Genomic DNA, 15,553 nt, shown 5'->3' on the forward strand with positions numbered 1-15,553 from the left:
TATTTTGGTTTCACTGTGATGGAGGGGAGAGACAGAGCAAATAGTATGGATAATTACTAATATTTTAATAATTAGGTATACTGTATAAGTAGTGTATAAATTATATATATTGCAATGGTTGATACACTGTGGTGCTTTTTAAAAGTGTCCTACTTCACTCATTTTAATTGCACTTGAATTTGTTAAATCTTGGAAATGTCTCTGACATATTTTGTAAAATCTAAAATACACGGGAACACTGCAGTGAATTTTCATGTTATATTATGAGTTAAGCCACGTGTAAGTACAGTTTTAAATTAAATTAAATGCTGAAATCTTATAGTGCATGAAGTCACTGAGCATCCTGTGTTGAATTAGAAGAAAGTAAAATAAAGCAGAGTCATGTTTCTTGCCAGCAGTGATGATCTCCATTTATACACGGAACAAGCAGTGCCACATAGCAGAGAGTTCGATTTTGGCGCTGGTGAGTGCCTGGCACAATATTCCTGCAGGAAATCTGAGCAGTGGTATTTTTCTAGACATTTCCAGTATGATAAAGCTGTGCTCCCTGTATGTTTCATGGTAAATTTTGCTTCTGTTCACTGCAGATGCCTGCACTCTCCTTGCCGGCCACATGCTGCAGATGTGTTTTGGAGGACTGCGGTTGGGTGTGGGATGTGGTGGTGCCTCTCACTGCTGGGGATGGTTTGATATTAACTGCTGGTGCTTCCATGTTTACATAGATGGTGTCCTGGCTGAAGTGAGCGCTAGGAGGTGTTTGTATTTTTTCCCTTCAAGCCTATATGTCTGAGGAACACATTTCCAGTCTTCCCTTGCCAGATTCAAACAGGCCCAGCAAGAGTCAAAGAGCGTGCACCATCTGCCCCTGCTTATGTTAGAGCTGATCCGTGATTTTCCCAAGGAATGCTTCTTTCGGCAGTTTGAGTTTCTCCTGTCACGGCTAGAAGGAATAATGATATTTATCCAGCACAGCAAAATCCAATGTTCCTGGATACCATCTTAAGATGACTGTGAAAACTGCATGAGTTTCACAGATCAAACAGTCTAAACCAGTAAAATAATACACAAAAGAGTACTAGATCTTTGCACTGCGGGCACTAACCTGCGGCAGAGAGCTCTTTGTAAATATTTGCTTAAGGCTCACTCTGTAACACAGATTAAAGACTGTGTTTGAACCTGGGCACTGCATCAACACGTGCCGGTGGAGAGGTAGGGGAGACCTGTTCCTGCCCCAGTGCTTGGCTCTGGGAAAGGGTGCTGCTGTGCATTTTCCATGGTGCACACAGCCCCAGGGAGAGCCTTGTGGGCAAGTGGAGGTGCCCCTCTTGTTCTGCACTGCACGTGGGCTCCAGCCTGGCGTGCATCGACTCCTGCTGCCACTGGGGTGAGGCCCAGGTTGCTGCTTCTCCATCACGAAAGGAAGACGGCATTGCGGCTCTGCAAAATTTGATTTTGCTGGAGCAGGAAGCCACTTAAAAAAACCTGAAGTAATTTTTTAAATTGCTACTAGTCATGCAAGGAAGCAGAGATGAAGCTGGGCTTTGCATATTTTAATGATTTACTGCCACTCAAATGCTATTGGCTTGCAGGGTGGGGAAGAACTCCCGTACCTTGACTCTGAAACCAGCTGAGGATGAGTATTGGCTACAAGCATGTAGTGCAGTCACAGTGCATGGGGGGATGTGATTTTTGACCCCTGTGAAGGCAGGTAGCAGAGCAGCAGATCTACTCCAAGCCCAGTGTCTGGCTGTATTAGCACAGTTTTGCGTTCTAGCTATTGCTATGTGCTTTTCCGTTTTCATCTTCAGCATGGCTGTTGCTTTGAAAGTCTCTGATGCGACAACCAACTCTTAGGCCTTCTGGTTTTTTCCTGTTTCTCCTGTTCAGTCAACAGAGAATTAAAAATGTTGCAGGATTTCCCACTCTTAACATGATGGCAAAGGAAGTTGAGAAATGTATGGTGTAGTTTGACAAGTGCAGCTGTCTTAGGCTAGGGAAATTTTGTATTGCTAAATCCTTAAATTGAACAACGGATAGAGCTATGGGATGAGACTCGTCAGACCATCCTTTCCAGTGCGCTTCTTTGTCTGTGTACAGTGATGCATTCCTTGCCTCTCGTGCAGCTTTGAAGTGATACTGGTGAATCACCCTTCCTGGCGTTGTCTTCCTCTCTGCTCTCAGTATGTTTTGGCCCCATAGTAGTTTTGCCATCTGAAGCTCTCCAAGGAGGAAGCCAATTTCACAAATGCTCTTTGCTTGTTGTTCTTGCTAGCTGATCTTTGGGTATCTGGCTTGCTGCTTTGAAGGACACAGTACTGCACAGGCCAAGGTATGTAGTGAAACTTCTTATCTGCATGGCTTTAGCCCAAAAAACCTGATGCTATCTGAAAAATAAATCATGGGAGACCTGTGGAAGCTTCCAAGACACGATGGGATCACACATAGAAAGGAAGAGTGAATGGACTGAAATACTGCTTAGGCTACACTCGTGTCCCCATCCTTGGGAATCCAATAGTTGGCCATGGTTCTTCACCCTTTGGCCAGCCAGCAAGCACTGATGCTTGTGTCAGCACAAACAATAATTTAGATTTAAAATCTGCCAGGTAGTTTTGCCTCCTTTTCTGTTTCCAGAGAGAACATGGCCAGGAGGGTTGTGTACCAGGGTACACCACCTCAGGAGTGGGCTCAGATGTGTCCATGTTTTCAATAGGATTGTATTTAGCAGATTTGTTTCTTAGAATTGCTAGCAGAAATAGTAAATTCAGGTGCTTCACCTGGAGTTGCCAAAGAGTGATTTTTGTTAACTGTCCCTGCTGGATTCACTGGATCTACTGGAAATCCAGCACTTGGAAATATTTTAATCAAAGAGCAATTGACTTGAAATGGTCCCAGATTGTTCATTTCATTTTCTTCTTTATTTCTGTGCCAGTGAAAAAGTACCCATTGCTGTCAACATCCAAGGTCTCAGTATACTATTTGGCAACATTCGCCTTCTCTTGACAGCTTGAATACTAAGATCAAGTATTAAAAGTATGGCCTGGCTGATGAAAGTAATTAAGAGACTTCTCTCAGCCAGGAGAGTTTACTAACCTCATTTACTGCAGTAAATGGAAGAGACTTTCAGTCTCCTGTCAAAAAGAGACCATCGGTGCGTGCATGTGTGCCCTTTTGTACTGATAATGAACTACTGGAACACTCTCTTGCTGGAATTCAAGCTGGAGCAAGGCAGGTGCTGGTTTGCTGTCAAACCAGCCTGTGTCAGTCAGTGGTTGTCTGACATGAGAGGTAATACTGGAGCAAGCACAGGCTGCTGCCGGGGTCCTGTCCTGCCCTTCCACTTCTACAAACCTTCATCAAGTGAGGCTGGATTTCAGCAAAAAAGAGAATCAGGCTGAAATTTGAGGTGTAGGAGATCCAAGAGGATCTGGAATGTGCTTAGGAAAGATGCTGAGAGTCAGTAGACATGTAAGTGTAAGTGGGACTAACTGAGAAGCGGGAACCTGAAAGTGTGACGGTGGGTGTATTTCTATGCCTGTGTCCCTGTTTTGCAAACACCATCGCATCGGATATTGTACAAATGGTGTGTGGGAAACATTCAGCAGTGAGTGTGCAGAGAACTGGGGATGGAGAAGAGTTATGCTGCTTCCCTTCCAAACTAGATGCAGGAAGGATGTGTGGGAGTCAGACAGCAACAGAAAGGAAAATCAAAAGCCACTCACTGAAGTAGGGCAGGGTGATGTGGCATTAAGGCTCTGTGAGCTTTTTGCTTAAACCTGCCTCACGGAAGTAAGATTTTCATTTTCAAGTAAAATCCAGGCTACACTGGGATCCCTGCACTGGCAGAGCTTGTGCAAGGTGAGGTTTTCACCTCTGAGATTATAGCAGTGCTCGTGTTGGCTGTTCCTATCGTTGCCATCTGCCTCTGCGAAATAGCCTTTTGTCTTCTAACAGTCATCTCTGTTCTCCTCTCGCTTTTCTCTTTGGATGCTGAATATGAAGCAACTCGTTACTCGTTGTACAATCAGCAGCATCTCCCCCGAGAGGGCGGCTCCTGCTTTGTGGGTCGCGCACTCCCCGTGCGTGCTGAACGCTGCACCTCCGTATCCTCGTTACAGTCTGCCAGCGTTCGTGGCAAAGTCAAACCTTGCCTCTGGGATTGCAGAAAGCTTTTAGGGCAGATGTAACTGGCAAGCACAACCAGCACTGTTCACAGCCCAGCCTTCTTAAGAGATATGTGAACCCTTAAAGTTGTGACCTGGGATTTCTGAGGACAAAATTTCTCCAGTGTAAAATGCATCTCTGCCATCTTTCTGCCTATCCTTGTTCCGGAGCTCTGCTTTTTCATGCAGCAGAGGTGCATTTGTGTGCATTTTTGTATGTCCGTGAAATCATGTCTGGTGATCAAAGTGTAGTGCACCACTAGGTGGCAATGCGATAAATCCAGGGGATCCAGCAATCAGCCGGACACACCTCACTTTCTTAACGAGTGAAATTCTGGCCACCAAAGCCTGGAGTGACACCTCCAGGAGCTCTTATTTGGCCTAAGTAGAAGCAGCTCACACAAGCAGTAACAGGAGCTTCAGCATCAGTTACTGAAACTCCCTCTTCTGAGGTTTAACAATTAGTCTGTAATTAACTGAAGCTGAAACTGTCATGCTAGAGTCATAATGTTTAACACAAGACATAGGGCAAACTTTTTAAAATGTATTTCTCCTTAGTGAGGCATTACAGATGTTATTTTGAATGTGTGAGGATTTTATTTTGCTAAAGAAGTAGCTTTTGAGATTGAAAAAGACAATTATCATCCTCTAATTGGCATTCAGTGTAATGTGTTTCCTTAAATGGACCTAGTAGAACTCTCTGGGAGCTGGGCAGTTTCATTAAGATACTCAGCCTGGATTTACTGACATCAAGTGAAGTTTTAGCACATCTTAAATTCCTCTGTTGATTACCATCACTGCTGTGTACATTTCTAGGCAGATACCTGCTAGGGCACACAAGCCTGAAAGGAAAGACGGGAAGACCAAAGGCAGGAAAGGTAGGACTTACATTCTTCGGGTTTTCAGGAGGCCAGTGCTCACAGAGCAAGCAGGGAGCCAGGCATCCAGGACCTCTGTAAGCTCACACCCTCCATCACATGCAGATAGCTCTAGGTCTGCATCTTGGAGACAGTGGGCTGGTTTAAGCATTGCTTGTTTTAATTTTAGATAATTTTGCTCCATTTTAGGTTGGAGGGGGGAAAGCAAAAAAAAAAAACCCAAACAAACAAACAAACAAAAAAAAACCCAAAAAAACAAAAAAAAACCCCAAACCCAGAAAACTCATTGCCCTCCCAGCATCCTTCTACCCATGCAGGCAGGGACAAGTCTTACAAGGCACATCTCCACATCTCCATCCCTCTCCTGCACAGAGCCGAGGCTGTCTTGGCCCAGTTAGGTGACTGCGGCAACCCTTGTCTCAGTGACAGCTGCTGTAATAGCTGGTCCCCAGACATGTGCAAGGATCTGGATTTAGCTTCCTTTTTTTCAGGTTGTAACTGTGATTTCTCTGTGGGCATTGTCTAAAAATAAAGCAGGACCTGTTGGCTGGTGAAATGAAGAATAGGCTGGGTAGCAGTGACCGCTCTCTTCCGTGTGTAATTCAAGGGCTCTTTCTGGGGAGTTGCACCGCACGTATCTTTGAGGATGGCAGCTTGTTCTCTCTCTGGTGTACAGAAAGGGGTCACCTTCTTATTTCCAGCTAAAGGGGGTCACAGCCTGTCCCATGTACCTCAAATGCTTGTTCTACATATTTAGAAGGAGCGGGTGCAATGCCCTTTATTTCACATGCTGGTGCTGGGGAGCAGGCAGCCGGCAGCACTCCTGTGTGACAGTGTCCTGCCAGATTGCTTCAGATTGGGGAGATTCCTATTGCTCCTCAACTCCCAGAGCTAAGTATTACTCTGTGATACTTGTGGTTGTATGTATTACTGCTGCAGGGCAGTTTCTAAGACCTACGATAAGTATATTTTTCCAGAAGCCCAAATCTCTGTGTGTCACCACAGGAATTCTTTGCAGGAAGATGAGGAGACTAGAAGGCACAAAATCATCCTGATTTCTGATAAATTCAATTGGACACTGCTGCAGTCATATTTTCTCTTTATAAAAGCATAAAGCATGGTCCACTGAGTTCCCTTTCTCCAGGTTTGTTAGCAGCTTTTGGTTTTAGAGCTGTGGAGTGGGCGTACAGACTTTTAAGATATTAGTGATTAATGGAGTTGATAATTTATAGCTGATTACTTCAGAGGGATAAAAAAGCTTTTTCTTTTTTATGACCTGAATGATGATTACATTGAAGTCTGGGCATACAAATTAACTTGGTTTATTTAATTGGTGATGTAACAGTGAAAATTCAAAATAAAGATATGCATGTTAAAATGTGATAAACATATCCTGATTGTTGTCTGTGTGCTTTACTGCAGTTTACCCCGCAGCTATTTGTTTAAAGTTAAAACTTTATTTTATATTTCTTAGTATAGGTCATAAAAGTAATCCTTTGGGATAAGGACCTAACAGCTCATCTAAATCAATTTGTTCACACACACCTGACCTCTTTGAGATTTACTCATATGCTGAAAATTAAAAACACAAATCTTCCTTTTTACCCACTCCAGCTGTATTCATGGAGAGAAGCTGTGTGGTAAACTTTTTCTGTATGCTTTCCAACTGTTTAGTTATTTCCATCCTTCCTCAACTGACTATTTTTAAGGCTCTTTTTCACAGTTGTATCAGTCCTCCAAGAGCTCCACTTCTGCCTGAAGCTGCCAAGTCAAAGCCTGTTTTATTTTTTTCAGCATACTCAAGTCCAACAATCTTATCTTGGCTTATCGCTCCTACCAGCTTTCATCCTAGCTCCCTCAAATGGAGAGCAAGAGGAAGCAGATGCTGGGACACAGAGATAAAAGAGAATAGAAGCAGGACATTTCACTAGGATTTAATGCATATTAAAAGAGGGGATTAATGCATTTTCATTTTCATGTTGCTCTGGATGGGCATCTTACTGTACCTTTGGTGAAGTAAAGTGACCTTTAAACTTCCTGGGACTGGACTGCAGAGAGAGCTCTGAGCACTTTTCAGAGCTGAAAGAGCTGAGTACAATAATATGTATCTGATGTTAGTGCAAGGCTGATTTTTTTTGGCTGAAGCTCTGTTTCTCCTTTTCTGCAGGGATTCCTGAAGAATGAAAAAGATAATGCATTGCTGTCTGCCATTGAAGAGTCTAGGAGGAGGGTAAGTTGGAAGAAAGCACCATCATTTTTGCCTAAAAACAGGAGAGCTTTGCAGTTTTCTTCCCTTGAAAGGGATCAGTACTTAGTCTGTAAGAAAATGAATTAGCCTTCCCCTCTTCATCTCTTGTATCTTCACCGCTGAACAAATAGTTGTTTTGAAGCTCATCTGAGCAGCAACTTGTTTTCTGATAAGAAATTCATCTAATCCTGTTTCTGAATCGATTTGTGCCTTTGGTATCTGTCATGTTCTGGGACAGTGATTTTCACAATTGAATTATGCAGCATGAAAAAATGCTTCCTGTTGTTTGTCTTGAAACTCCTTCCTGGAACTGTCATTCCATACTTCCTAGTGCTCATGTTAGGATTGTTTCCCTCAATGTATACTGGGGGCATCAGGTTTAGAACTGACCCTGTGTTTCTTTCAAGTGATAAGAAAGAGTACATAAGCATTAATAAATTATTTCAGTTACATAAAATTATGCTGTAACTATTGAAGCATATTTAAAATCCTTTTGAAATTATAATGGTGAAGATAAATGGGTAAGACCTATATCCTGCCATGAAAATATAAAGTGAATTTTATAATGCAACAAAGAAACACAAAATTCCTGTGCTGCCATGCCATGGAAGAGACAAAGTTTCCCTCTTTTACCAGCTGGGGGTATGTGAGAGTTGTCTTAATTCCACATACACCTACTTTCTGAATCCCCTCGTACCTGAACAGGAAGCCTGTTAAAATAATATGCAGCACGCCATTAGCTCTTGAGGGCTGACCTGGTTAATTTGTGTAGTTGCTATTTTCTGTTTCATTTTTGGGCTTGTCTGTTAATAGCAGAGTTAGGCTGGTGTGTTTTGATATGTTTCTTAGCTCTTGTTCTTCTTCACCAACAGACTTTTGCCATGGCTGAGGAGTATCACCGAGAATCAATGCTGGTTGAATGGGAACAGGTGAAACAAAGGATTCTTCATTCTCTACTTGCATCAGGGGAAGACGCTCTTGATTTCACCCAGGAAAATGAGGTAACTCAGTCTTTCTAAATGCTGTGCACAGTCACACACAGCACTGTACACAGCTGGCATTCCAGCATGCTGAAACCACTTCTGAAATATTCTGCAACTACAACTGTGTGAAAATGAAAAATATAAAATCCCTATTTAATTCTAGAATGGCTCTGGCTAGCAGAATGCATTGTCTAGCAGAATATCAAACCTTTGTGATTATTTCTGGGTACAGGCAATGGAGCTGCTGTTGCTGAAGCTGTGTTTTGAGCATGTGTGCTGGCTGGAAACTTAGTCACAAACACATACTAGGTCAGTATACCCAGGGGACAGAAAACACACTGGAGACTTCAGGAAACCTTTGCAGTGTGACACCAGGGAGTTTCTCAGGTGCAACTGTGCTTACACATAGGTCTTAGAGCGTCTCTTCCCCTTATCATTGTGTGCTAGCCTGGATTTATGGCTTTTCTTAGGAGGCTGATGAAGTCTCTCAGGTTTCTTGGCAAAGCCAAATGAATAAACACCCCAAAAAAAACCACTTTCCTTTTTATCTTGCTGTCTCATGCAGAGCAGATAAGAATTTTGTGCTGCTCAGACCTCTAGTGTTCAGGTTAATCCAGCAATGACCAAATCCTTTGGGCAAGACTTACCCCATGTTTAACAAAAGAGATATTGACTATCATCTTAAAGCATTCCTTATCTTCTGTTACAATTTAAACCTTTACAGTTTATTCTCTTAAAGAAAATGTTTGAGTTAAGTGAATAGAACAAAGCAGAGTTACGTGCAGAGTGTTGGGAGCTCAGCTCCTCTGCGCTGAAAGGTTCGGACAGCAGCTGTGGTCCCTGGAGCACAAAGTTACATCACAGCTGCTGCTCTGTACTCCATGAAAATGCTCACCTTGAGAGGAGAGGGGATAGGAAGTGGAGGGATGCAAGCTGCCATGCTTCCAGGCCAAAAAAGAGACACATTTTTTATAGCCATGTTCTTCACCCATTAAAATGAATTCTTGTTCATTGGGATGACCTGCAATTTATACAAAAATAAAAAAAAGCCCTTGGTGCTAATGGGGTATGACCTGTATAGGGATTTGGAAATAATTAAAATTGTTAATGAAATGTCCCTTTCTGATTGCTGTTCTTTTAAATATAGGTTAATCCCAGCTAGCATACCTCTTTTTATAGAGGCTCTCTTCCCCAGAAAATATTTTACTGATTTTTACTGGGACTTCTCAAAGGTTGTCCAATATTAGAAATGCTAAATAATGCAGACTGAATTAATTTAAAACTAGGAACAGCTATCCCGTTATTTTAGGATGTGGATCTGAATACTTGGCAGTTGTACTGATAACTTCTAAGATCTTTGATTTGTGTGCTAGTTACTGGTATGGGGTTTTCCTTTCAGAGTGTGGATGTTAACTGCTAGCAGAAGTAATTTAATAACCCACTCTGAGCAGGTAAAATGCCTATTCTGGTGTTTGATTGTCAAATGGATGCTACTTTCAGTCCATGGGCAAGCGTCAAATTGGTGTGAGGGAGGAGGGGAGGAAACTCAGCTCCTAATGTTTTTCGTGAATGGGTTTAAAGACTCAATGTACACTATCAGTCAGTAATACTCCACTCTCTGTTTCAAAGCTTTCATAGTAGCAGTATGTCATTTCAAGAGCATTTAAAATCCTTGATATATTCTAGTCTTAGCCTCAAGAAGTCAAAGGTCTGAGAGGTTTGAAGTGCATCTACTGTGTTAAAAGCCTGTTATCTAACCTCCCCACAGCAGGTTGTTCTTCTAAAGCCTTGTTCCAGTCAAATAAGTTTTTTGTGTGTATGTGACACAAACAGACACAGCCTGTAGAATATAGTAGAGGTTTAATTGATATCCTCTGGAGATGGAGAATCAGCTGAAAAGGCACAGATCCAAACGCAGCAGGGGGCCGGTCTGCCTGCAAGCCAATTCTCAAGCTTTGGGCAAGCTAATTTGGGCAGAGTGAAATACCAACACATTATTCATGGAAGTAAGACCAATTAACAGGCAAAGCTCATGATTCAAAGAACCTAGTGCAGGACTTGCTGTTAAGGTTTTGTGTTCCCCCTTGTCTGCCAGCCTGGCCACCTTCTTGTCAAGGAAAACCAGAGCTGATAAAACAGTGCTTCTTGTGGGGCTGGAAAGGGATTAAAAGCCTGAATTTTGTCTTCAAGATATCAAACACCTATGGTCTGAAGGTGTTTGTTATGACTGTTGTGCCATGAGACATTTCTTTTGTCCTTTTCCAAGTTTCTCCTTATTCCAGGTTTTTCTTTCTTCCACCCTTGCCGTGAGCTCTTCCACTCCTGCTGTCAAGCAGCACACTCCTGCAGTGATACAGAGACACTGGCACCTCTTGGTTTCTGTTCTGCCTCTCTGTATCACGTCTTCATACCCCTTAAATCCCAGGCTCTGCAAGATGCTTTCCACTCCACCACAGTGTATTTTGATGGGATTTTTCCAGCTTGGTCTCCTGCCTAGATATTCACTGCGTCTACTGGCCAAGCCATTTGGAGTGCTGACAAAATGTCTGCCCAGACTTCTGCTGAGGAATGTGCATATGCATATGAGGGTGATGAATAATGCATCTTTACATGCACAGGGTTTGGTGTGCAAGTGAGGCTGAATGCTTGGTTGAGTGCAAATGAAGGAGGACTCCTTTGAAAAGCAGCATCATTTGGCTAAGTGAATTTAAAAGATAAAAATGTGATGACAGTGCAGCTAAGCTGCAGCTTTGAGAAATGGGTAATATTCTGAATAAATATTACAGTTCTGAATCATATTTTGGAAATACCAAAATTCAGGGCAGGGAAAAGCAAAACCACTCAAAGGTGGTTCAGAAAAACAGCACAAGCCATTTAAGCAGTATCAGACTAGAGACCCAGTAAGATTTCTGTATGTGCACTTACACTCCTGCAGTCCTTTGTGCATTCCCCCACTTTTCTGCTTTTCCTTTTGCTGCTTCAGTTCAACTTCAGAACCTGACCTGAAACACAGTTCTTCTCATATGCTCCTAGCTGCTGTTTTGAGCACAACTTTCATTATCTTTTTCATGCTTGAAACATGGTAAGTTCTTATTTGCTAGCAAAGGATATCCTCCCTCCTCCCCACTTTCCCCCCGTTAGTTTGTAGGGGATGTCTCCTCTTGGGAAGGATTGCCTGCACAATCCATTTCTGTGATTCAGGGGGAACAGTGGAAGTGGCCTTCCCCATGCTGATTCACTGCTTTAGTTTTCCTTTTGAACTTTCCTTTTAGCACAGCCATGAGATAGTTCAGTGAGCTAGTGCTTTTTTGTAGTTTAATAATTCAAAGGTGAAGCCAGAATGCATGCATGAGGTGGGAAGAAAATAGGAAATAAGCTTGCTTCCATGGCTCTTTTTCCATAGGAAAGAAAAGTATAAGAAATCTAGGACAAATTCTAGACTTCCTGATTTTTTTTTCCTGAAGTACTAAGTCAGTAGAATTTAAAGAATTTCAGTGTGGCAGTTCTCAGCTGTTGCAGATAGTTAAGAAGTGTTTCTAAAAGCATAATGGTTAGAGTAAAACTAAAATTGGAGAATGGAAGGGAAAACCCAACCCCAGAGCAGTTACTTCTTGCAGGCACGCCCTTTTGAATTCAGGTTCTTACCTGAATTGGTTTGAACCTGACAGTCACACACTACTCTCTGGAGTGGCGGCCACGTGGGTGCTCTTTGGTGCCGCAAAGCAGAAAATGGAACAGATTCACAAAACAAAGCTCCAATCCCTGTGCTTCTGGTGCTTGGGCACTGGCTGAAAAGTGACACTGAGTCACTATGTACTAGTCTTCACTTGCTTTAGGAGATGAAACCTCATCGGTAATTAATGACAACGTCCATAATTTAGCATTACTTTAAATAACTCTGCATTTTATCTGGCTCAGCACAGGGAAAGGCTGCAAAGCGCTATTTCTGCCATCATGTCTGTTTCCCAGGAAACCTGCTTTAACAGCTTCTTTGTTCTTTAGAACAAAGAATTTGTCGGGGTTTAGGTGGGTTTAAAGGAATTTGTGTCAGATGATTTGTCACCAAAATAAAAATGCAGATGCTTCTGAATATCAGTACCACTAAGAGGGACTCTGAAGAATATTTTTAGTGTAAGTTCAGTTGCAGAAAGAAAAAGTGAAATTGCTTTTGGGGTTTTTGTAAGGCGTTTTTATAGAGCCTAAGGTCTAAATGCACCTGCCTGATTTTGTAATCAGGTTAAGCATTATTTAAATTGCATTATTAGTGAGAAATTAATGCAGTAATAAACTAATTGCAACCATTTTAAAGAATTGTCCAGGTTCATCCTTGGTACCTTCATTCATTTATATTTCATTATATTAGGGGCAAACACCACTGAGTATTTTTTATTCTGTAATCAACTGTTGTATGCTGTGCAGAAAGCTGATATCACAAAGCTCTTAGAATTTCTTGATAGAGGTCAGTGCCCTTATCTTCATGTATAAATTCCTAGCCAATGCAGAACAGTTTCTTGGCCATTGCAACTGTGTACCTTTTTTTTTGTTTTTAAATTTTAACTTGTGAACACTTTACTCATCAGAACTCCTGGACTGGGACAGTGAGAAGTAGTTGTCTTTGTAAGGACACATGCTCCTGAGTATAAGAGAGGTCTGACACAGTAAAAAATATTCCAGGTTAAACTAATACCAAAAAAAAAAAAAATTTTGGAATTACTGAGAGCATGTTCAGTGCAAAACTAATCAGTAACATATCTGGAAGTTCATATGTTTGTATTATTGCATTTTGAAGTTGGGATACAGTTCCCAGAAAAAGTGAGATTCTTTTGAAGACTCTGCCAGTATTTCATCCTCATTTGAAACAAGAAACTGAATGATGGCACCATCTGGAGAAAAGCTATCCCTTTCTGGATCTCTTCCTGAAATCTGCACAAGCCAGGTCATGGCAGGAACATTGCTCCTGCCATGCTGCAGTCTGACAGGTGTCAGCAAAGCTGAACTCTAAAGCTGATTAAACTGGAAGTGAAAACAGTGATTTTCCTATTGCATTTGGGCTTCATGTTGTTTGTACAGGCAGGAAATTGGTCACATTTAAGTGAACTCTTCCAGGCAGGACTAGAGCACGTCCTTAAGCAATCCTTGGAGGTGATCCTGTCTGCACTGCAAAGTACTGGCATTCTGGGTAACAAGTGTAAGGAGCAGTAAAGCTGTTTGACAGTATTGCTTAGGTGCACTGTAACAGCTAATGAGGATGTGCAGCCAGTTGTAACTGACTTTGATGGTAAAAAGCTTAATTTTTAAACTGTGCAGATGTACCTGCCCTTTCTCGGAAAAAATTACTGATTCCAGTTTAGATGAATATCCATGGCCTTGAGTTATATGGTAACAAGCCTGGAAATCTTGCTTTGTTGAAAGTGTGTCTGTTCCTTTTTGCTTGCCCCAACTATGTCAGTTGTCTTCATAATAAATATTATGCTTCTGTACTGAGGTTGTCTTGCTTTGATCTTCAGACCAGCATGGCTTCTGAAGCAGCTGATATTAAAAGGACTGTTTACCTCAAAGGGATCTGTCTTTTAAATGATTGTACTTTATTTTTCAAACTCAAGACTTGCAATGTGGATGCTGAAATGAAGAATTACATTCTTTGAGAAAAAAGGAAATAGCAGAGAGTATTGTTGGGAGTATTCTTTCCTCCAGAGTATTGAACATCTATGTTCAGTGGTGGCTGTACTGAGAACATACCTGTGCCTTGTAGTGAATACCTAAAATCACTTTATGCAGTATTATACTATTTTGGCATGTTGTATTACAAGTTTTATAAGAGTATGAATTTTGTATGCCATGATTCCATTGGCTGTCTCTCCCTGCTCTACACCCAAAATATCTCAATCTTGGCATAGTCTCTGTGGGTAAAAAGACTATTTTTTTCAGGTCAGGATATTGCCAGCATACTTCCTCTTGCAGCAGACCAGCAGTGGGGCACTTTGCAGCACACAATTGAATGCTGCAGTCCTATTTTATGTCTGTATCATGGTACTGGGACAAAACTGGAGTATCAGATCTGCCAGACTGGATCTGTTTGAGCTCGTCCATTGAATTCTCTGTCCTTGCTGTGATGGAGGTTCAGAGTAGATGCCTCACAGCTAGACACTGACAAGAAGCAACCTTTCAAGAAAAGCAAAGAATTAAAATTATAAGGTGCTACCAAGAGACACTGATGTCCTAATTCTAGAGAGTTAATGGTTGGTTTGCGCACTGAATAAGGAGGATTTCTGTCACTTTAGAAAGTTTAAGCTATATTGGGAAGATAATGGGGTATTGCAGTGAGACTGCATTTTTCTCTGTAAATGGTTCAAAACCCTGTTCTTAGTTCTGTCAAGAACAGTGTTTTGCTGTTGCTCTTTAGGAGCAGATGTAGTGGTAAAATGCACTGTGGTAATTCTGTACTTTCATACCTTCCTATATGCTTCTCCTTCCACAGCCCAGCTATGTTGGTGAGATGGGTCCTCCAGGTCGCAGCTCTTTGGACAGTGTGGAGATGGCATATGCTCGTCAGGTGAGTGGAGGTGAAAAAACTTCATTGAACACTGTGTTCTCCATGGAGAGAGATCGGGAAAATAAAGATTGGAGATTAGTGTAAAAGATATGGTAAGTAAAACATGAAAATATCTGCCTGGAGATGAAACGCTATTGACAAACACATGAATCTTGGTGTTTTTAGAACCTGTTTGCTATAGGATATTTTTTGTCAAAAAGAGAACCTGAGCACCGTATATGACTGTAGAAAGCATTTATGCTTGTAAAGTAAACTGAAATTCTTTTTATGTTTTCAAAAGCAGTTTTTTTAGGATTTGTGTCAATGCATAATTGTTTACAAATGAAAGCTTTATATTCCCTTTTTTTTTCATTTGTGGAAGATCAGTTTTGTCATGTATGTGTGTAGGAAAAAATACACTGAAGTGTTAATCCTGATGTTTGTTGAATTGTATCCTATTTTAATGACATTGCTTATGAGAAGCTTTAGTGCATCCGCTATGAATTAATATGCCTGGTAGCATTAGACTCCCTCTGGAAATTTTCAGGGAAAATTGATAAACCTTTACATAACCAATTTGTCACTGTTGTTATTTGAGATTATCTGTTTACCAGCAGTGTTGAGAACAAAATGAAAGAAAAGGACTTGATTTTTCAAAATGGAATATGTGAAACGACATAGACGAAGTGTTGCCTAATTTGCACACAATTACTGTTATTGTGTGCTTTGGCTCAGTCTGTGCTGAGGCAGAG

At 41.5% G+C, this 15,553-nt stretch overlaps 1 protein-coding gene across 6 annotated transcripts in view; it reads left to right on the forward strand.

Moving 5' to 3' along the window:
* Positions 1 to 15,553, forward strand: part of NUP93 (nucleoporin 93) — a 77,307-nt gene that overhangs the window by 40,162 nt on the left and 21,592 nt on the right. For all 6 annotated transcript variants that reach the window (XR_009278392.1, XR_009278393.1, XM_058846379.1 and 3 more), the window contains exons 4-6: positions 7,206 to 7,268; positions 8,159 to 8,287; positions 14,748 to 14,822. Coding sequence is in view for 4 of the 6 variants with exons in the window: in XM_058846379.1 (XP_058702362.1) it covers positions 7,206 to 7,268; positions 8,159 to 8,287; positions 14,748 to 14,822 (267 nt within the window). In the remaining 2 variants the exon portion in view is untranslated. The remainder of the gene's footprint in view (positions 1 to 7,205; positions 7,269 to 8,158; positions 8,288 to 14,747; positions 14,823 to 15,553) is intronic.

Source organism: Poecile atricapillus, chromosome 10 (assembly GCF_030490865.1).
Source record: "Poecile atricapillus isolate bPoeAtr1 chromosome 10, bPoeAtr1.hap1, whole genome shotgun sequence".
In the NCBI taxonomy this organism is placed as follows: Eukaryota; Metazoa; Chordata; class Aves; order Passeriformes; family Paridae; genus Poecile; species Poecile atricapillus.